Source organism: Ursus americanus, chromosome 2 (genome assembly GCF_024610735.1).
Source record: "Ursus americanus isolate L20-20 chromosome 2, mUrsAme1.1.p, whole genome shotgun sequence".
NCBI classification, from domain to species: domain Eukaryota; kingdom Metazoa; phylum Chordata; class Mammalia; order Carnivora; family Ursidae; genus Ursus; species Ursus americanus.
Window position 1 is genome coordinate 84133002 of NC_142128.1, and position 23148 is coordinate 84156149.

Below are 23148 nucleotides of genomic sequence, written 5' to 3' on the forward strand. Positions count from 1 at the left end.
AGAGCTGGGAGCAACCATAGTGGGATGCCCAGCTGATCGTGGAGGCCGAATATGGAAAGTTCATTGATGAACCACCCAGCCTGCAAGACTGAAGAAGAGAGAGAAGTGTTTCGTAGGGAGGTTGGAAGGATTCAGTCATTTGCAGTTTGACCATACATTGGTATTGTTGGAGGAAGGGAGTCAAGAATTAGCAGATTTATTTGCTTATGTCCTCCACCAAAAAGTTTTAGGGAACTACAAATTGCTGAAGATATAGTTTATAAATAAAATATTGCAAAAGGACCATTGTTGATTTCACTCAAAGCAGGAAAGGTTTTCAAACTCGTCTGTTTAGGTAAGGGCTGTGGACAAGGAGAGGCGATATGCACTCGGCGCTGCTAGGGTGTGGAAGGAGAATCCTGACCTCTTGCTTTTTAGTTTTTTTCACATATTTGTTGTTGTTATTCTTACTGCTCTCTTAGGACTGTTTTCCTCTAAAGTTTTGACTGGGCCTAAGACATTATGGTCCAGCATTGAGTTTGAGGACAAAACCAAGGTCCTCCCATGCCTTCCCATGTCAGGCTGATGTCGCCCCTTTCCAGGCAAGTTTGTAAGTACTTACTTCCAAGCACAATGTCCTTTATACCTGCACTGCCCTTATTTTTCTGTCATGCAGTACAATCTGCTATCCAAGCAAACACTCAAACATGGAAAGAACATGCTAGGAAGGAGTGTGGGGTAAGGAGGGAAGAAGCTGCTTTTTTATTCAAGTCCTCTTATATTCCGAGAACTCAATTTGGTGCTTTCTATAATAGTTTATTTAACACTCCTGATAAGCTTGAAGGGGAACAGATGAGGACACTGTGAGAAGTGAGGGTCAGACTCTTGGTTGGAAGGCTTCTAGAACTGAGATTCAAACTCTGGCTCAGATGCCAGATGTCCCCTCACCCAGGCACGTAAGTATTACTTCGTGTCACGCTGCCTACATAAGTACACTCTACTATAGTTTTTGTATTTTTCACTTTTTCTTGCAGCCAGACAGGTAGAATAAATACAGGAGGGTGTGGTGTCGGCGAGGCCAGTGACTGCATAACGGAATGAAGGGGATATATGAACTACATATTTCCACTGGTAGGTTGATTCTGTTAAAGAATCAGCTGCTTATCTGCTCCTAACCAGCTGTCTCTCTATTGGCTCTGGTGAAACTGTAAAGTAAGAAAGTTTTCCCCTCCAATTTGGGGTTCTTCCATATATCTGTCCTCTTTCCTGTGAAATCCTGGGATCCTTGTATTGCTACTGGCTTATCAGTGACCACCAAATGTGGCAACATAAAATGATTCCTAGCAATAGCCCGTGCTTTAAGGATCCATCTTTGCTTCCCTCCCCACATCAAATTTTTAAGTGTACAGCACATAATGTTAACTGTAAGCACAATGTTGTACAGTAGATCTCCAGAACTTTTTCATCTTGAATAACTGAAACTTTACACACATTGAACAGCAACTCCCTATTTCACCCTTCCCCCAGCCCGACAACCACCACTCTTCTTTCTTTTCTTCTTTCTTTCTTTCTTTCTTTCTTTCTTTCTTTCTTTCTTTCCTTTCTTTCCTTTCTTTCCTTTCTTTCCTTAAGATTTTTATTTATTTGTCAGAGAGAGAGAGCGAGCACAAGCAGGGGGAGCAACAGGCAGAGGGAGAAGCAGGCTTCTCACTGAGCAGAGAGCCTGACGCCTGACTTGATCCCAGGACCCCGGGATCATGACCTGAGCTGAAGGGAGATGCTTAACCGACTGAGCCACCCACGTGCCCCGTGTACTTTCTGCTTCTATGAGTTGGACTACTTTAGATGCCTCACATAAGTGAAATCATGCAGTGTTTGTCCTTCTGTGACTGGCTTATTTCACTTAGCATTATGCTGTCGAGGTCCTTCCATATTATAGGCATAGGACAGGATTTCCTTCTTTTTATTTTATTTTTTTAAAGATTTTATTTATTTATTTGACAGAGACAGACAGCCAGCGAGAGAGGGGACACAAGCAGGGGGAGTGGGAGAGGAAGAAGCAGGCTCCCAGCGGAGGAGCCCGATGTGGGGCTCGATCCCGGAACGCCGGGATCACGCCCTGAGCCGAAGGCAGTCGTTAAGACTGAGCTACCCAGGCGCCCCAGGATTTCCTTCTTTTTAAGAGATGAATACTGTTCCGTTGTAGGTGTGTCCATGTCACATTTCCTTTATTCGTTCACCCATTGATGGGCAGTTAGGTTGCTTCCACGTCTCGGCTATTAAGAATAGCACTGCAATGATCATGGAAATGCACATACCTCTTTGAGATCCTCATTTCAGTGTTTTGGATGAATATGCAGAGGTGGGATTGCTGGGTCATTAGGTAGTTCTATTTTTAGTTTATCAAGGAAACTCGGAACTCTTTTCCGTAATGGCTGGAATTTATATTCCTACCACCAGTGTACAAGGTTTCCTTCCCTCCACATTTGAGCTAACATTGTTTTCTGTTTGAATAATGGCCATCCTTACAGGTATGAGGTGATATCTTATTGTGGTTTTGATTTCCAGCTCCCCAATGATTAGGCACATTAAGCATCTCTTCATGTACCTGTTGGCCATTTGTATCTCCTCTTTGGAGAAATGTTTATCCAAGTCCTGTGCCCATTTTTAAAGTGGGTTATTTTGTTTGTTTTGCGTGTCTTTTCTTTTCTATTGAGCTATAGAAGTTCCTTATGTATTATGGATATCAACTCCTTATCTGATATGTTGTTTGCAGATATTTTCTCCCATTTGGTTTCTTGCCTTTTCACTCTGTTAGATTGTTTCCTTTGCTATGGAGAAGCTTTTTAGTTTGATCTAGTCTTGCTCATCTATTTTCGCTTTTGTTGCCTATGCCTGTGGTCTCATAGCCGTGAACTCATCACCATGACCAATGTTATGAAGCTTCTCCCCTATGTATTCTAGGAATTTGCTGGATCTCCAGTTTTCCCAGCACCATTTGTTGAAGAGACCATCCCCTCCCCATTGTTTATTCTTGGCACCCTTGTCAAAGATCAGTTGACTCTATATGTTTGGGTTTATTTCTGGGTTATTAGTTCCATTGTTTTACTGTCTGTCATTATGCCGGTTCCTCACTATTTTAATTACTATAGCTTAGTAATATGTTTTGAAATCAGAAACTGGGACACTTCCAACTTTGTTTTTTTTCAAGATTGCTTTGGCTATAAAGTATCCTTTGTGGTTCCATGTGAATTTTAGGATTTTTTTTTCTATTTCTGTAAAAAATGCTATTTTAATTTTGTTAGGAATTGCATTGAATCTGTAGTTTGCTTGGGGTAAGCATGGATATTTTAACAATATTAGGCCTTCAAATTCATGAACACAAGGTGTCTTTCCATTTATTTGTGTCTACAAGCAAATTGTCAGAACTAATAGGTGAATTTATTAAAGTTGCAGGATGCAAAATCAACACATAAAAATCAATTGCATTTCTACACACTAACAATGAACAATCCAAAAACAAAATTTAGAAATCAGTGCTGTTTACAATAGCATCAAAAAGAATAAAAACGTATGAATAAACTAAACCAAAGACATGAAAGACTTGTACACTGAAAATTATAAAACATTGCTGGTCTCCTTTTAACAAAACTTGACCTGTCCTCCTAGGACCATGCTAGGTAACCGGTCATGGGCAAGGTAATCTGGTAAATAAATTCAAACTTAATTATAAATGGCTTACTGGTTTATCCTTCCCACTTCTTGGCCAGGAGTATTTTAACCCAAAGATATGTGCAATGTGGTAATACTGTCTGAGCTGCCTACAGGTGAAATATTTTTAAATGAATATTTTAAAAATGGTAAAATGCAACACTTGATTGCACTATCTAGTATGACCAGACTTTTTTTTTTTTTTTTGTGGCTCAGCGTTTGAACAAAATCACATACATTATCAGTATAAATACAAACAGTTATTCTTGGAAAACCTCTCCAAAATTTTGATATAATTTAGTAAGAAGACATGCTTTCAGATTTCCCCACGTTGCATACATACACAACTTTACAGTGAGTCTGGGAGGGTGTGGAGTAACACGGGAATGGAACAGGTTTTGATCACTTACCATGTGATCATTTGCATACATTTTTCATTTAATCCTTCTTCAAACGTAGAAGATAGTTTGTCCCATTTTACAGATGAGGAAACTAAGGCTCAGGGAGGTAGCACCCAAGTTCACTCTTTTTTTTTTTTAAAGATTTATTTATTTATTTGTGAGAGAGAGAGCGCGCGCTAGCGAGCAGGGGTTGGGCCAGAGGGAGAGGAGAGGGAGAATCCCAAGCAGACTCCGAGTTGAGCACGGAGCCCGATGTGGGGCTGGAATCCCAAGACCCCGAGACCACTGCCAGAGCCGAAACCAAGAGTTAGATGGCCAACCGACTGGGCCGCCTGGGCGCCCCATGTCCAAGTTCACTCTTAATGTAAGTGTGGATTCGAAGCTGGATCCACTTGCTTTGAAGCCTGTGTTTTCTCTTTATACACCAGGTGGCCAGCCAGGGAATTGGTGGAGTAGAGAAGAGGGCGATGAGATCTGAAACCTGAGTGGGGCCTTGTGAGTTATAAGCTTCTCTGTCTGGGAAGGCTTCCTGTGAGGGGCGGGGCTGAGAAACTGCTAGATACCCCTGACATGAAAAATTTTCAGCAATCTCCAAATTCACAGCCCCAAATTGGGTTAAAGTAGTCGTGAAGTTAATCTTATAGGTTGCTTAACTGTCCTCAGGGGCATCTTGTGGTCTTTGCGATCACTGAAAAGGTAGGTCCTGTAGGGGTGTATCAGGGGGTTTGGGGACGGCTTACGGAGGAGGTGGGTAGGGCCTCCACATGATTTTCCTCTAGACGCTGGGGACGCTCTGTCCTGGTGATCACAGGAGGGTGTAGTCTGTGTGCTTTTACTTTTTTTAAATAATAGAAACAACCACTTTGGTTTTATAAAAGAGTATGTTGCTGAGCAAGGTAGGTTCTGGTTGTCTGAGGGAAGCTTGGCTGAGTGACTTCAAGATGTTCTCAAGTGTCCACAATCCTTTTGTTTCTCCTTGATGTGCCCTCGCTGTCATTTATTCTGCTCTCCTGGGAACATCAGTACACACGATTCTCTAGCTTTTCAGCTCATCATATATTTATTACGAACCAAATCCTAGCCTTATGCCTTAGCATGGCTTTAGTGAGAGGTCTTTAAAAAGAAATTTAAAGGTGATTGAATCTAATTAGGGGGAATAGTATTACAAACATGAACGCTAAGGTTTTTTGTAATTAGTGTGGAATTCTGTCATGTGCTAAAGTTTGAATACATTATCATCTGGTATCATGCTGTTGATTTATTAAAATGGGATCTAAAAGATGTTATAATCTTTTGTCCTGGTAGCAGATCTGTGGGTTATGACAAAGCTCCCTCCGGCAGTGTCCTCACGAAGGGCTCTTTCCTTGCTGTTGTTATCCCCCTGAGTCCCCGCAGTAGGAAAAGTCAAGCCATGGCTGTCTCACAAAGACTCACAGAACCTCCAGGGCCACTGATGGCCCACTTTCCACGCTGTCAGTCCCCGCAAAACCCTTTCCTGCTTCGTCCCTTCCCACTCACAGTGGCCAGTTACTGTGCACGAGCCTTATCGTAATGGGTGGTAGAAAAAAGTCGGGAGCAATTTCCTGTTGGCAGCATGCTGATGCAGGACCGGTCCGGCCCCTGGGCATGGGTTTTGGAATATCCTCCGACCATTTCTTTTTTGTCCTAATGAAAAACTTCCTGGCTTGGAGTATTGCTCCTGTCTTCGGGGCAGCTCTGATTTCATCTACATTCAGGAGGTCACAAAAGTTTTCCTGACCCTCCCCTCCCATCCTTTTGGCACTGCTCCCTCCCGCTTTATCTCTTAGCAAAGGAAGAGGACACTCACTTGGATGCCCCCCATAGGGCACCCGGTCCCTTTTTGGCACCTGGTGCCCGTCCAGGAAACCCGAGCACCTTGGAAGGGTTGTTTGCCGCCGGCCGTCGGAGCTGGAGGAACTATTGCATGCTAACTTTATTCATGGGATTTGAGAAAGGGAGAGTGTGCTCGGAGCACAAACAGGAAAGCCTGACATCACGGAGCGGCGGAGCGGCGCGGGGAGGAGTCTGCGGCGCCCTCGCTCGCCGCGCTCCCTTTGTGGCCCGAGTCGCGCGCACCGGCGGCGGCGGCGGCGGCGGCGGCGGCGGCGGGGCCAGCGCGCGGGTCGGTGCTCGCTCGGGCTGCGGCGGCTGCGCGGGCGGTGGGCTGGGGGCGCCGCGGCCGCGCGGGCGGAGACTGCGGGGGCCCCGGAGCAGGGCGCACCATGCCGCGGCCGCGGACCGGAGAGAAAACTGAGAATGAAATTGCTTTGGCAAGCTAAAATGGTAACGAGAGCTCTGCCTTCTCCCGAGGCTTCTCTGGTGGGGAATCTTCTCCCGCTTTCTCTGGGCGTGTTTTGGACTCGGAGCGAACGGAGCCATCCGATCCCCTGCTCGGGAGCTGAGGCTTTCTCGCTCTGCTTTGTATGCCTTCCTCTCGGCGTGTCTTCTCCCTTTCATCGACACCTCCTTTCTCGCCAGTAGCCTTTGGTGTGTGTGGGGCAGATGTTTGTGGGGAAGGGAAAACTTTTAAGGACAGGGAACAGTTAGTCGGGGTGAACCCGGGAGCGCTTCTGCGTCCCCGCGGCTCTTTAACACAACTTCAGGTTTAGCTGGGGACGTGGAAATCCAGGGGGTCGCTGCACGCCTTTTACTTGAAGCTGCATGATGCTGTGTTGCTCCCCCCCCCTGCACTTGCCAGATTATTTTACGGAAATAAAAACTTTCTACCCCCGACCGCACTAACTCTTTGAGTCCCAACTCAGCAAGAGGAGAAAAAGACACGGGAAGCATTTCACTTCCGAAGGAGTGAGGACTCTTGGCATTTTAAACACTTGTTTGTGCCTGAGTTTAAAATGTAGTATGCTCAAATAACTGAGCCATTATAAAAGTAGTACCAACTTTTTCTACCAACGAATTCTTTTTCCTTTCATTTATGTGTGTGTGTGTGGGGGGGGGGGGCAGTTAATCAGGACTAAATCCCAGGGTCTTAAGGAAGGGGAAAAAAGACTTAAAAAAAAAAAACCCTTAGCTATGCGAGTGAGTCTAGGTAAAAGAACTATATGGAAAAGTCCGGGGATCCTGATACCAAAGGAAAGGACTGGAAGCCAAGAAAATTTCAGCATTCCCTCTATCGCAATGTGTCTTGTATTGCTCTGATTGTAATATTTATTTTGAACAGCCCATCTTGTGCCCTGAGTGCTGGTGTAAGCACTAAAGCAGCTGGGATAGATTGTGGTTAGCAGAGAGGAAAAAAAATACTCTTTTTCTTTCTCTTTATCCCACCCCCTGGCAGAGCTCGATTCAGGACTGGGGTGAAGAGGTAGAGGAAGGCGCTGTTTACCATGTCACCCTCAAAAGAGTCCAGATTCAACAGGCTGCCAATAAAGGAGCAAGATGGCTAGGGGTGAGTAAAGCTGGAGAGACTCAGTGTCTGTTGTTCTGTGAATATCATCATTATTTAGCAGAGGCAGGCACTTTTCTTCGTCTTCTTCTTCTCTTTTGGTCTTAAAAAGGAAACAGCCAGTGACCGAGTGTTTGCACTAGCTGTACAGGTCTGTTTTTGTATTTAATGTTTTCCAAAGCATCTTCCTTCAGTTTGTCAATAATTCAGAACCTCTTAGAAACATCTTGAGGTCCTTGGCAAATAGAGTGGGGGTGGCGTGGCAGAAAGTGACACGCAGTAACAGGACCAGAAAGCAGCCCTCTCTTAGACAAGAGCCATAAGCAGTTTGGCCCAGATGGCACCCTTTTCTTTCCCTGTCCTCCCCCTACTGATGCTGACAGACCCTCTCCTCCTGTACCTTCACCCAGTACCCAGAATGCTCAGGGGACACACCATTCCGGATCTGCCTATCTTCCTACTGGGGGGATGTGGTGGCAGATTTCCTATTGTTACGTCCTCTGTGCAGCCCGTGAGGAGACTAATGCATGCGTCGTGCCCACGATTTCATGTGTGGCGGGCTCAGAGTGCTGGGTCTTTGAAGAAACACTTACGCTTCCATATACAAGACTTTTTCCACAAGGTTCTAAAATCTTGGTTGGGATCATGTGAGTTATCTGTTATCACCTAATGGCTCCTTCAACACGTCCCAGGGAGAAATGGAAAGCTTAGTGACAGGATCACTCCTCGGGCAGATACCAACACCTGGAAGAACGAAGGAATTCTAGATCTGGAGATAGAAGAAATCCTCAGATCCGTGTGAGGTGACACAGAAAGCCTTGAGAGAGAAAGTCAGAGTAGGCTGAAGGGCGGGGATGGAGTGTGGTTTCACCTGGCCTCATTCTAGCCGCACTCAGGCTTCACAGGGGCTGGACTGGAGAGCAGAGCAGAGTACGCACTTGCATTCAGTCTTCACCGGCTTTGCTTCTCGCAGAATTCAGGGTTTGAGCAGCATTCAAAGGGACGGTGTGAAGGCGGACAGGAAACAAAACTGCCCAGGGCCTCGCACTGAGACTAGAGGCAACATGTCACCTGTAAGTCCCCTGAGTTTCAGGCAGGATGGCCCGCACCAGTGATTTCCTCCGCTGTGGGTCCGCCGGTCTGCGGACACAGGCCTTCACTGCTCTGGGCTTCCCCAGCTGCCTCGGCTCAGGCCTTTCCTGCTCTGCACTTTGGGCCAAGGTACCACCCACTAGGGCAGTCACCTGTTAGTGACATCTGCGGGCGTGGCCTGGAAAGGTAGGAATCTTGCCTTTGAAAACCGGAGGGCTTCACTTATTAAGCAGGTTCCTTGCGCAGAGTATGACTTTCAAATACAGTAGGTGCCTCCCCGGCAGACCTGGTAGGGAAGGAAGGCAGAAGGAGAATTCTGACGAGTCATCCCTTTGTTTTGGGTGGATGTGTGTATGCATTTTATTTAAATGTGGCATTGATGTGGTTTGGCCTGTCTTGGTGTTTCACAATGATTCACAAGTTCTAAGCCAGCTGCCTTGGAAAGGGTCATTACATTTCCTGATGCTGGGTTGTTCCTCTCCTTCTAAGGAGACTGATGTTGCTTGGGTGACAGTTTTAGTTTTCAGCCAGCACAACAGCCATGAACGAATAAGCCATGGGGAAGTGGAGGGGTTAACTCTGTAGGCCCCACGCCCACAAAGTGTGGTTTATTGAGATGGTCACAGCTATTTCGTGATTCTCACTGACTGTTCTGTTCGTTGGACTCTGCTTCTCTTCTCCCCCCCACCTCTCAGTGTTCTCAGATTTATACTGAGTGAAGAGTTGGTTCACCCTGGATTCAGCAGTAGAGCTGAGATACTGAGAGGGAGGACAACGTGAAAAGATTTCTTCTGGTTGATGGCAGACTCTGTCCCTTCCCCTCTAATGCAACAAAGTGTGATTTGCAGCTCCCACCCCAGCCCTCAAGAGCATGTTCTTAGGAACTTTCCAGCTCTGATCCCACTTGTTTTCTTGTCTTAGGTGTCCTGTTGGGAAGCTCTGTTTTTTGTCCTTGGAAATTCCAGACTTAATTAAATGTGACTCAGCCAACTGAGCCATAGTCATTACAAAACCCTTCTTTTTAGGACCGAGTGGCTTCTCCATATTTGTTTTCCTACATTCCAGTAGCCCTTTCAAAATTCTCCAAAGCAACCAGTTTTAGAGCGAACTAGAGCTTGAGGTGAGGGTATTACTGAAATATGTCAATAATCTTATGAGGAGGGTGGTGTTGTGATTATCTTCTTCTTTCCCCCACATAAGGAAACTAATGCCTAGAGAGGTTAAATTGCTTGCCAGGGTCACATTTGTGACAGTGGCAGAGGTTGGATTTGAACCCAGTTGGTTAGTTCCTTGCTGTCAGGAACTGGCTGGAACCTTCTGGCTGTTTCCATGAAAGTGGAAGAGAACATTGGCTCAGAAGACCGAGGATGCATATGGCGGACTTTCTCCCTAGATGTGACACCTGGTACAGGACTTGAGTGATGGGGCTTTCTCTTCTTGACGCTCTGCATGATAGTTTGAACCAAAATCGAGGTCTTTGTTACGTAGATATGTGATCGCAGTGAGAAAGTCTCCATTTTGGATGTGTAGAGCGTGGGGCGCCGAAGAGATGTGTGAGGCTCTGTAGCACCTCAGGGTGGGCGTAGCTCCTGTTTCGTATCTATAAGCCTTTTTCAAAACACCTTAAAGACTGAGCACAAGTTTTGTATTTTCTACTACTCAAATCTCAAAGCATAATTAAGATTCAGTTTGGAAAGGATAGCAAAAATAATTACACATCCTTAGATGGGAAGTATCATACAATCCAAAATATTTAGAACATTCTTTTTTTTTTTTAAATTTGTTTGTTAAATTTTGTGTTTCATGGATCTTTTGAAGTAAAACCCTCCACCGTTGGTTGTAAAATATACAGCTGAGTATGGCCCAGGCCTCGTTTACTTCTCTGTGCTGCTGAGGGCTTGCCTGTTGACAGTGAGGTTATGTGGGACAACTTCTAAAAACCAAATATTATTGAAATACTGACCCGATTCTCCCTTTACAATAACTTCTTAGTCTGGGATAATTTACCTAGGTATAGCCCTCAAGGAGAAAAGGCTGCAATTAGATCATAGGGTCATAAAGTCCTCGGATTGGAAGGGACGTTAACAAGTAATTCCATCCAGCCATTCAATCAGTTTGTAAAATGGCTAGTGATTTCTGGAAGAGCAAATGGTCAAAACTCGTTGTTTTTCTTTGGTCTCAGTGTTGTGGTTTTATATTGACCGTGATATGTGGAAATGATTTAAGAAAACATCTGTATTCTCCGGACGCAGGAAATGCACCATTTTAGGAAGAATACTCAAACGGACAGAGGGTGAGGCTCCGACTGTTAGGGAAGGGGCTTTGGTGTCAGGAGCCCAGTCTGCTGTCCTTAGACTATTAACAGATGCAGGGGACAGAGAAGTGTGTCCAACCTCAGATAAGTTCAAGGTGGGGATATTGGTGTCGCAAGCAGAATTGGTAGCACTAGGGCACCTCAGCAAGGTTTGCGGGGAGTGGTATGGTCAGAGGGTGGTCACGTGGCTTTTCTCAGTTTTATGCCTCTGTGCTTATGTGTCCTTGAGGTGGAGACCCAGTTCCTCCCTTCCCATGTCCTGTTATCTTTCACCCTGTTTCCCACATAGGCCCTTGTTGGGTTGAGCTGAAATGCCTGATAGTTGGGATTCTGGTAAAGATAGTGAACTAGGACAGGAGAAGGCAGAATATATTTAGAAATAGAGGGAACTGGAGTCCTGTTATAGAACCTAGTGTTTGGGATGAACCGTGGCCAGTCCGTGAGTTGAGTGGGTGCAGCGGCAAGGTAGACCACCTATCACGTCCGGATAGAGAAGTCGACCCTCACCTGGATACACTACTTGGATTGACTCTGTCTGGTGTTTTGGTGGTGTTGCTACCATATGACCTTCAAATAGCCTACGGTTCCACAAGTTTTCTGCTAACTTCACTTATGGGAAGCTTCTCTGATCGCCCAAGTCTGCAGATGCCCCTTCTGCAGGTTCCAGAAGCAGTCTCTATTTCTCTGTCATGCATTTAGCTCACTCTGTTGTAGTTGTGTGGTTCTTTGCTTCTGTCCCCCACTAGACTGTAAACTTGGTGAAGTGGGCACTGTGGCCATCTAGCTGGCAGAAACTCAGTGTTTGTTGAATGAATGGATCAAGCTTCCTCCCTTTTGGGGACACTAATATGGTCTTGATACACGTGAATGTGTGGTTGCTTCTCATTCAGAACACAATCAGCATGAAGACGTTAGTTTATAAAGAAGAGGAGGGGTGTGTGGGAGCGAGAAAAATCAATTAGGTAATGATTATAGCTATCTTACGTTCTTTCCGGAACAAAGCGGGTCACAAACAAAGGTAGTGATTATCCATTGTAAGAAAAAAAAATTCCCAGCACTGAATTAACTAGACACTTCCCCAGTACCTTTTAAAGCAAGAGACCCCGTAGTACTTGTCTTACCACTGAATGTTGAAGAAAGGCAATGCGTGGGTTAAAAAGTGTTGGCGAGCATTACAACTGTGTGTGGTTGGAAAGCTCCAGAGAGGGGTTTTAGAATTGTAAGGAGCTAAGCCCTAGAGGAGCCCTACGTTTATAGTTGGTCATCCTTGTTTTCATCTAGGAAAACAGGCCCTTGGGTTGCATTACTCCTGTCTATCAGAATGTTGAATTTAGGCTTTAGAAAGTAAATTTCAAGATTTAGCAGCCATCTGTAGCCGAATCAACTGATCTTTTTCCTTTTGACGTTGGGAACGTGTTACTGAAATAATCCACTAGTATGGGTAGCCTGCACCAATCAAGAAAATGTTGTTGATTTCCAGTGCCCGAGATGTCGTTACGACGTTGGATCCTTTCATTGCTTTTCAAATCTGTTGGGATCTGGGTCAGGGATATTCAGCATGTAATTAAGAATATCCAGTTCAGTTCAGCAATTCAGGAGACACTCAGCTGAGTTCCAAATACACGTCTACCCCTGTCACATACATAATAGTACAAACATAAGAAGTACATTAACTCCATATAAAGTATACATTCTGTTGAGTCAATCTTGTAAACATATTTTATTCTTATTCCTGTGAAATTATAAAGAGAAAGTTTCTTGAAGTTTTCAATTTAGAAAGATAAGGAGAGCAATATGGTAAATACTGTGCTTTTCTCCTTGAGTGCTTTGCTGGAATTTGTCACTGCCCTATCCTACTTATTTCAGTTTCCTTTGTCCATGGCATATGTTCCCCCTCTAAATAATCAGAATCTTATAGTGACTGTCTTACACATTTTATGTTAAAATATACAACAGTAAGCTAAAATTAGTAAGACTTAAAAATTTCTACCATGATATACCATGTTATAGCTCATGATATTAAAAAAAAAAGATTTCTGTAAACAGCAAGAAAAGCATTGGTTAAATGGGGGAAGGTACCAAATGTTGCTTCATTCCACTGGAAAAGCTCAGCTAGCTCATGTCTGGGTTGCTGATGGGTGTGGCTATCTCCAGAGTTGATTTGGAGTCTGGAATTTTTGGCAGTTTCTGGGTCCTTTGCTAGTAAACACATCCAGTATGAACTTCCTCACTGCTGTTGCTTGTCTGTACGATTCTGTCATCTGTGTTTGAGTCAGCTAGCCTTGCCTTCCATGGTGTTCCTTTATTCATCAAAAACCTACATTATGCCAAGCACCATGTTAAGTCTTAGGAATCCAAACTAAAAACAACTCATTCTGAAGGAACTTACAGGGAGTAGGAAAGACAGAAATGTAAACTGATTACAGTATATTGACTTAAGTATGATCAGTGCCATGTGAGAAATCTGTGTGCTGGGGGAACCCCAGAGGAGGGCACGTGAATCTGGGGACTCCAGGAAGGCTGCATGGAAGAGAGGGTTCTTTAGTGAAGAGTTGAGTTGACAGATGAGTAGGAGTTAAAGGAGGTGTGGGCGCTGGAGGCAGTCATTCCAGTCAGCACAGTGTGGGGGAGAGCATGGAGGCCGGAGGTGAGAGCACTGTGCAAGGCTCAGCATGGGGAAGAGGGAAGGACGCCTGGTGGGAAGGTGACAGGAAAGGAGGCTAGAGAGAAAGGCTCCATTATGTCCCTGGGAGTCTGGTATGCTAAGCCGTGGAGTTCGCTCCATAGTCACAGAAGGGCTTTAAGCAGAGTGGCACGGCCAGAGCTGCATTTTAGCAAGATGACTGACACCCGAGGGGTGGACGCGCTCCGAAAGAGCCAGACTGGCACGTGGGAGGGGGAGGAGGCTACCATGGAGGTGGAGTGAGGAAAGGGACGAGGACCTGAATGGCAGCAGAACAGAGGGTGGGAGGGGGGACAGCAGGAGGGAGGAGGCTGGGAGTGGGGGATGAGAGCCCTGGCAGGCAAGGATCTTAGGCACCATGGCTTCAAAGAGCTTGTCAAAAACTGGGCTTTCTGGGATCCACGACACCCTGGCTCACTGGGTGAAATGTCCTGGGGCTTCCAGTCAGGCTTCCTCCGTGCATCTGCTAACAGATGCCTTCTTTCCTGTCAGAAGGCCCTGCAGAAAAACCAGACCCAGGCGTGCCTGATGGGTCATGGCCAGAGACGAGATCTCAGGCTCACTGTGAGCAAGGCGGCAGGCCATGCGTGGTTCTCAGATTCCAGAGAACTTTGAAGAGCTGGTGGTTTCTTCCTTTCTCTCTCTTTCTTTCTAAGTCTTCTGTTTCCCTACAAACTAAACAAATTAAATCTGTAGGCCACAGAGAGAGAGAGTAAATATGGGACCCACAGGACTATGATTATAGAGCTGTATTTTAGACAACAGCAGTTAAACTTATAATTGTCATGTTAGAGATGCAAGAAATTTTATGGTTGGGTGTCTTGGCCTTTTTCCTCTCCCTCTGCACTGACTTTAACCCCTCTCTGACACTGTTTGTTCCTGGTTCCCTGCATTATTGCTCTTGGAGGCTCAGCCTGATTGTGAATTCCACCCACATAAAAGAAAAGATCTCTCTTTCTTTTCTTACACACACACACACACAGACACACACACACACACACGGCCTACATTAAGAGATGTCTTTTCACATTTTATGTTTTAGGATTTCCCACATCTTTGGAATGTCACTCCGTAGCCTCTTCTATATAATTATTCAAAGCCTCACTTTGTCATGTTTTGCTTGTTTTCCCTCAGTTGTGTCATTTTTGTGATTAACTTGCACTGTCTAGGAACTGTCTTCAGTTTAAAAAAAGAGTAAAAACAGAGAGAGGGAGGAAGGAATAAAGGTAGGGCGAGCTTCCAGCATGGGGTGGAAGGCTCTGCCTTGGAGGAAGCTGTCAGCCTTGTGAAGAGACAGTCACGTCACGGACTGCTGACCCTCTCGGCTTACGTCGTGGAAGTTCTGTGCCTTGCCACGGAGGTGCCTGTGCGTTGTGTTCTGATGGTTGGGGCTCCTGCCTCGCTTGGTTCCAGCAGGCCCTCTTCTCCTTTAGGTCCTGCAGTATGTGGCTTCTAAGGGTAATAACTGTGGTAGTTGGGGGTGGGATCGTGTGTCGTCGGTGGTTCTATGTGTCTTTCCATCCTCACGGTCTCATTACCCTACATTTTCTAGCATTTAATCGCTTGTGCCATCTGTAGGCCGTTCATTTGAATTTGTTTCCACACAGTTAATCTTGTCCCATGTAAACTTTCCCAGACGTTTTCTGTTTGTTTGCTCCTTTCAGCAAAGAATTGAGCAATTCAACTTTTTCCTTTATTTCGTTTCCTGCTGATTTAAATATCCATTCTCCTCTCTTATAAAAGCGAAGCCAAGGCTGAGTCCTTCCAGTTTCATAATTCTAGAGAAAACTGGAAAACCAAAACCAAACCTTTTCTGCTAAAAGTAGAATGTCTTTGGTCAGTAACATCAACTGAGGCTCTTTGCAGCCCTCTTGCTAGCACTTTCCCCTAGTTATGTGACCTTCTTGTGCCCATAACTTCTGTCGCTGCCGGTGATGAGGCTAGAATAATGGGGACAGTTTTTATCTAACAAAAGAACATTTAATGGATATAAGTAAAAATAATCAAGACTGGATTAGATGTTGGCTTAAAATGCTTTATAGTCATACTTTTCTAATTAAAGTTGCAACACTTGAAATTATTTATTGAGATAACGGACACTCCTAAATAGAAAATTCAGGAAATCGGAAGCATTTAGTTTGTGGAGCACATGGAAAACATTTGCTATCTTCTCTCCCCATGTTGCCTCCTCCCAACGGCACAACACGATGAGCATATCTATTTTAAAAATGACTTAACCAAGTATTAACAAGGCCCGGAGCCATCAAGGCCCCGCTGGGGAATTAGCACATGGTTTTTTCTCCTCAGGTGCAGCCTTGGCAGGAGCTGGCACCTTCTGGTCGCCCTTCCTTCTCACGGGTGTTTTCAGCAGGAGCTCGGGTTAAGGGAGGTCCTAGGGTACTGGTGAAGAGCCACTCGTCAGTCATATAGTAAAAACTCTGTATGGTGACAGACGGTCACTCTGCTTTTTGTGGTGAGCATTTTCGAAATGTACAAAATTGTCGAATCACGGTGTTGTACACCTGACACTAATACAATATTGTCTGTCAACTGTATGTCAGTTAACAACAGAAAAAGAGAGAGCCTGTGCTCTGGAGCTGGGCATACCTGAATTCAGAGCTCATCCGTGCCTCGTGTGAGCTGTGTGGCCTTGAGCTGTGAAGTTACAAAACTCGTACTCGTAGAGAGAGTCCTAGCAGTCCCTTCCAATGGAAGGACCGTGAGGAGTGAATGAGTTATGTCTATAAGGTGCTTGGCACGGTGCCTAGGTGATGGGTCGCCCTCTGAGTGTGGGGCCCTCTTTTGAACCCTGCCGTGGAACCTTGTAGAAGCATGGGTGCCTTTCTTACCTGAGTCCCCCGAAACCTGGGGTTGTGTGTAAACCAGATTGTTCAAGAAACAGCACTGGCAAGGCTTTAAGGCATGTTCCTGACATCACTTTCTCCTTTTGCACATCTGGAAGGATCTGTGCTTATTAGAAGCAATATCCATTGTGTTTTCTCCGTCTGGCTGCCTGTACAGTGAAGGACAATTAGTGCGTGGGCTCCAGTATTTCGCATTTTAAATTCCTCCAGGTTTCCTATATAGTTAATTGGTTGGTGTGCTTATTTTAATGCCTTAAATAAATTTTCTGCTTAAAAATTCTATTTGATATTTCTGACTGAAAAAAACAGGAGGGTAGGTAACCACTTTTCTAGGTCGGTAAGCATTATGCTAATGATTCTTTGTCGCGCATAACAGGGTGTTAGCAGACTGTGCTTGCCCCATGAATTTCAAGTTCCGGATTAAACTTCGTAAGTTCAAATAAAGATAAAAATTTCCCACTGTGCCACACGTCGATTAGCTATTGTAGTACTTGCGCCCCAAACCAGGAATGAGCTGGATTGCTCCTGAGGTTGTGACTTTCAGACTGTCTCATGGCTTTTTCAGTCTTCGCTTTCCTTACCTGTGATGTGGGGCAAATAGCGGGCTTCTCCTTCTGCCCCTAGGTTTTGTGACGATCATCCGAGTTAATGTATAAAAGTACTTTTTAAGATGTAAATTATTATACAAATATAAGGGTATTCTTCTTGTTGATATTTAACCTAAAGTCATTTCTTTTTTTTCTCTTTCCTCGCCACCTAAGTCCTCGATGGGCATATGGTGTGTTCATTAATCCTCCCTTTCCCCCCTCATCCCAGAGAGAATCTTTTCTCTACTTTTTTCTCCCCACTTGCTGTTTACTTAATGGTATCTTCATGTTCAGCAAGGACATGCCACGTCCATTGTTCCTCCTGGTATTGTAGGTGTGTTGAAAATGCAGACAGGGCTTCTCTCCATAGATTGGGTGTGGGAGAAAAAATACCCCATATTCACAGGGGTCTAAAGACAAACGCAGTGAATATCTTACATATGAAAATGCTCTTCTTTCTCTTTCTTTCCTTATTCTCTCCAGTATGATTTTTTTTTTTTTTTAAGATAATGGCTGTTGGTTTTCTTTGATTCTCCCTTTCTTTCTGGTACTTTTAATTTGGTGCAGAGCAGGGTGGTAAAGTTAATACACCAAGGAATGGAAAGTGCTTCCAGCCTTCCAGAGCTATTGGAAAATCAAAGCTTGGTTTGAGGCCAAATCCTGATGTGGGACTTGAACTCATGACCTAATGCCAGAGGCAAGAATGTTACCAGCCGACCCACACTGACCCTCATAAGATGTAGGCATTTAAAATACTTCCTCTGAGTAGTCCTTTTGTTACTCTGCTTTTCTCCTCCTTCAGCCTTTTCCTGCAGCGTTCCTGGCTTCCCTGTGAGGAATACGATTTAAGTTTTCAGATCTTTTTTTCTCACTTCCTTTCCATTTGCTTGTTACCGTTACTTCCTTCTTGCTCACCATTTCTCCTGGGTGAGTTCCTTTTCTGTTGTTGTTGTTCCTGTTCCTTCCTGTCCTTCTTCTGGATTAAAAATAGTCTCCAGGGTCTCTGGCTGCTTGCCCATGAAGCTGACCTTCCTTCTATTCATATAGGGTTCCCCGGGAGCATCTGAAGACCCTTTCCTACTCTCTCCAGATACTCAAACCCCTGCATCCATTCCGTGTCATTAGCCCCTATGCTCAGCTGACTTCCGAGCTAACTAACTGACCCTTGGACTCAGAGCTCTGAATGAAAATGGAATCTCCGTACAAAGACGCTGAGCAAGTGCTTTGTCCGTGTCCAGTGTCGCTGACTTCTCCCCGCATCTGCTGACTCTGTGTGTGGTGCTCAGGGAGAAGGAACCGTTGGGCACCGACTCGAGGCGCACGTTTCATGTTCGTCTGCGTGCAGAGCGGTGGCTCCGTGATCAGCTGAGCCCCAGGAAGCAGCCTTCCGCCAGCCGGCTGCTGTGCGCATCCCAGAGGGACCGTCGGTCAGGGTGCTCCCACAGAAGGGTTTCTCAGGGACTTAAAGTGGATGCAAATGTTTCTTCATGAACATTCTTTGGTTAGAGCTGGAGGATTATGATACTCTTTACTAAACATGACTTTCTACCCAATGTTGACCGAGACGGTCCACAAATGAGTGTCTGCTTGAGGGTTCATCCCCTGTACCACTTTAGATGGCTGGACCAAAAAGTGCCGGTGGGTAGCAGCTCCGATTTCAGTCCCCAGTCCTAACCTGAACGCCCTGTTTCGCCGAGAGTTACAGCAACAGGGTTGATGAAGGGTTCAAAGATGTCCTTCCACCTGTCCCCCCAGCTCCCTACGTGGTTATGTCTCCAAGAAAAGAACTAGCCGTATCCTTCCCGGAGAATCCAGGGTTGGAGATCTCATTATCCCTAGTGACGTCCATGTGTCTGTCAGCTCTGTCACCCTCCTGTCACTGCTTATGCCACTGAGTCAGCCTGTAGTGCTCTTCTGTTCCTTGATTGACTGCTGAACTCCCACTTACCTTTCGAGTCCCAGCTCAAATGTCGTCTTTACTCTTTTACCCTTCCTGATCCCTCTTCTGGGATAATTACCCTTTCGTCTGGGTCTCCTTAGCACTTTACCGAAAGCTCTATTACAGCACTTATCACAACATATCCTTTTATTTTATTTTTTTCTCTTTGCCCTGTTCCTTTGTGTGCTTCAGGGGTGGGGACCCTGTTGAATTAATCTTTGTACTCCCATCACCTTGGACGCTGTTTGAGCCACCCTCGGTATCCAGTAAGCACCTTATACATTGTTTGGCCTTGTCTCTATTGTAAAACATGTATCTTTATGACTTTTTTTTTTTTTTGGCCATTTGGCAATGTTGTGAATCCCATTTTTTGAAACAAAAAGGAAAATATTGAATAAGTAAGCTAGATTTAATTTCTCTTTTATATTTCAGCAAATGACACAATGAAAAAGGAAGATGCTGCTTTTTGCCTCATTTTGTTATTATTGTATTGACATATTATTTCACGATCTTACAAAACTTGACTTAGCTGAGATGCTGACCTCTGTAGATGGGATGACGTGGTATTTAGAGTTAATCCATAAGCTTAGTGGTGACATATAGGTTTGAGTCATGGGTCAAAGATAGACTTTTGGGAGCCCAATTTCTGCTTTGAATTTCAGAGTTATTTTCCTTAGGGTTTTCACATATCTTCTTATATCTTAATCTGATGGTTCCAATTTGCTTCAAGCTTGCATTGACCCAGTGTCAAGACAATTTGGCTGTGCTGTGTGCAGCACATTTTTGTAAAAGGATCTGACACCCTCCGTGCACATGACCGCTAGGGTTATGCACCTCATGATGAAGGCTCCCTGAGATCCTTGTGGCAGGCTTGTTGTGTAGGGCACTTTCATGGGGTGTGCTGTTCCTTTCCAGGATTCATTGGCAAAAAGGGAAAAATATGTGACGTAAATTATATGTTATTATATAAACATATTATTAGTATACTTTTCAATTTTCTCAAGTAAAACTCAACTCCCTTTGCTCTCTTACCCTTTCCAACTTTCCTCTTCTCTGTGGTCTTACATTCTTAACTCTTACACTTCTACTTCAGGCGAAATGCAAAGCCTATGCTGGGAGTCTTCAGGATTCTAGCTGTTGTTAGGTGCTTTCATTAGAGTCTCCTGGTGTCATTGGCTCTGGCAAGAGCAAGTTTTCTGACTGTTTCTGATTTTTTTGCTTTTTTATGGAGCACGCTTTCTTCACCTTTTTCTTTGTATAGGAATTCGATGCATTTATGTTTGCTTTGGACAGAAGGAAGCACCTTCTTAAAGTTCTTAAAGTTATTCTTAAAAAGGTGATGCAACATTATGCATGTTTTTAAAATAAAATATCATAATCCTACCGCTGTAACACAGTTGTTTATACATTGGCTCTTTATCGTCTAGTCTTTGTCCACATACATAGTTGCAGTCGTGCTATTTATTCAGTTTTGTAATCAGCAAGATATATTTTTCAGAACAAATTCTCTAGAAGTTTCTTTCTAGTTTGAATCTTTTGTGATATTTGTTCTATTTCTCATGTCACAAAAGACTGCATTTGGACTTTGTGAGGAGTTTCAAGGTGATAGTGCCTATTATTGGTTAACAAGCTTCATTTCTGTCCTTTTCCCTGTGAAATCGCCTATCTTTTATCAGGGCTGTGGAGCTTTTATGAGGAGCCTGATAGTATAGTGAAGTGAGGGCATGTGAGGAGTGGAACACACCCCTTTCTTCTGAACACCATTGTGTGCTCTGCTCTGGGGTGGGGGGACCAGAACTCTCAAGGGCTACACTATTCAGTATGGTAGCTACTAGCCACATGTGCCTATTAGGCATTTGGCCGTGTGGCTAGTCCAAATTGAATGTTCTGTACATGCAAACCCTTCATGTAAAATAGCTTAGTGAGTTTCTGTCGTGATCACATGTTGAAATGGTAATATTTTGATATAATGCGTTAAATAAAATATATTGTTAAAATTCATTTCATCCGTTTCTTTTTACTTTTTTTTAAATGTGGCTACTAGCAAATTTAAAATTACATATTTCTATCGGTCAGTTGTTCTAGGACCTTGCATTTAAAAATGCAGGATGTAGTCTGTTAGTGTGTTCTGGAATCAATTCGGGGGTCAGAAATTGGTATTTTAAAATTGGAACAGAACGGAATGGAAAATATCAATGATATTATTGTGAAGTTTGTTTTAAATATGTGCATGTGTGTACTGAGTCACTTATAAAATGTATCTTCTCTTTTTGCTATGAATTGTCATTAAAAATGTTGAAAATCACTGTTCCAGGGTGGTCCGGCCTAATTTAAAGCATTACCAGGAGGCCTGGTCTGCTCTGTAAGAGGACAGTTTGGTACCACGAGTACCATATAGATTTCAGGTCTGCTTGGTGGAAGCTCTTCTAGAACTCTTCAGCTAAACCAGACCCTGCATCACAGTAAAGGCCTGAGCGCTGGGGCTTATCCTAAAAGCAGTAGCTACTCAGGACCAGCCCAGAGGGAAGGGTCAACTGAGGACGGCGGCCATCTGACGTTGGACTGGTGTTGCCTAGCACTAAAGTGTCCCTGGAGCTGGGAGTGACTTCGTCTGATTAGTTTCTTCTAGAAACTTCCTCAAAATGGTCTCCTGGGTGGGTGGTGATACTTTCTAAGAAGCAGGGTGGTTTCCTAATGACCTTGGCGCCAAGCTTGGTTGGACACGTTTCTCTTTGACCCTTAGGTCTTCCACCCACTATGTCCTGTTGAAATCAGCAGAGGCTGTACTCTAATCTAGGACCACACCAGTCCTCCTCCCTCCTGAGAGAAAACATGTCCTTACGGTCCACAAGATGGGGGGGGGGGCAGTCACCAGGGCACTGCCTGTGACTGGGTTCTAAAGAAAGGACCCCGAAAGCCACGGCGGGGGGTGGGGGGTGGAGGCTCCAAAAATGAAGTTTATGAGGTTGCATGGGCCTTGTATTTATTCTAAAAGTTGTAAAAATTCTTTTGGGCTGACCCATTTTTCCTTTCTTAATTAAAAAAAAAATCTGGCAGGCAAGAGGAAGAAATGTAAGACACGTGACTAATGCTTCAGCGTTTTCTCCTGGAGCCAGATTCTTTAAAATTATACCTTAGCTATGCTTGATGTTTTAAAAACAATTGCCCACAAAAGCCACCAAACATTTGTTTCTGGAACTTGTAGACTTAGATGGCATCACTTTCAGGAAAGAGTCCAAAAGCACAATATTTAGGAGTTACTGAACCGAAATCTTTTTTGGAGATTTTTGCCCTGGTGAATTAGATTACCGTAGGAACTGGCGGAGGGCCAGCCAGCCTTTTGCCTTTATTTTGCTTGAGTATTTCCAGTCCTGTTGCTAGTCACCCAGAAATTTTGAGGGAGTTGGACGAAATGACCTTCAAGATGGAAAGTACTGTGATTCCAACAACGGACTGAGTTGGCAGTAAGTAACTGTGTTTATGTCGACCTCTTGTTCTGTACTTATCACAAATCATTCATTCATTCATTCATTCATTCAGTTGTTCATTTACATTTGAGCCCATACTAGGTGCCAAATTTTTTTGTGGGAAACACAGAATTTTAGAGCACTGATCGTGGGAGATTGAAGGGCCTTTAAGGTCTAGTTCAAACTCCCCCATCCCCCCCAGTGTTATATCCTGGGTCCCACCTTTATATGCTCCCCACTTGAACCTGCCGAGCCTACTTCCCTGACCTGGAGTCTTCTTTCTCATTTTTTTTTTTTTTGAAGATTTTATTTATTTATTTGACACAGAGAGAGAGACAGCGAGAGAGGGAACACAAGCAGGGGGAGTGGGAGAGGAAGAAGCAGGCGTCCCGCTGAGCAGGGAGCCCGTTGTGAGGCTTGATCCCAGGACTCTGGGATCATGACCTGAGCGGAAGGCAGACACTTAACAACTGAGCCACCCAGGCGCCCCTTCTTTCTCACTGTTGCCTCTGTCTGAAGTGGCTTCCTTTCCCCACATATTTCTCTGTTTAAATCCCAGCCGTCACTCAAATTCCAGCTCACCTGCTACTACTCCAGTGAATCCGCTCCAGTCTCCCAAATGGTGGGAGCCACTCCAGCACACTCTGTTTTTCTCTTGCGACATCACATGTCATCTTGGATTAGGTCAAA

General features: G+C 44.6%; 1 protein-coding gene across 3 annotated transcripts in view; it reads left to right on the forward strand.

Moving 5' to 3' along the window:
* RGL1 (ral guanine nucleotide dissociation stimulator like 1) overlaps positions 1–23148 on the forward strand; it is a 159075-nt gene that overhangs the window by 33035 nt on the left and 102892 nt on the right. The window contains exons 1-2 of one of the 3 annotated variants that reach the window (XM_045811369.2): positions 6233–6395; positions 7405–7515. The exons of 1 other annotated variant lie outside the window; for it this stretch is intronic. In XM_045811369.2, the coding sequence (XP_045667325.2) occupies positions 6369–6395; positions 7405–7515 (138 nt within the window). In that variant the 5' untranslated portion in view covers positions 6233–6368. Of the gene's footprint in view, positions 1–6232; positions 6396–7404; positions 7516–23148 lie in introns of those variants that run through there. One more of the 3 variants, XM_045811371.2, reaches the window with a different exon arrangement.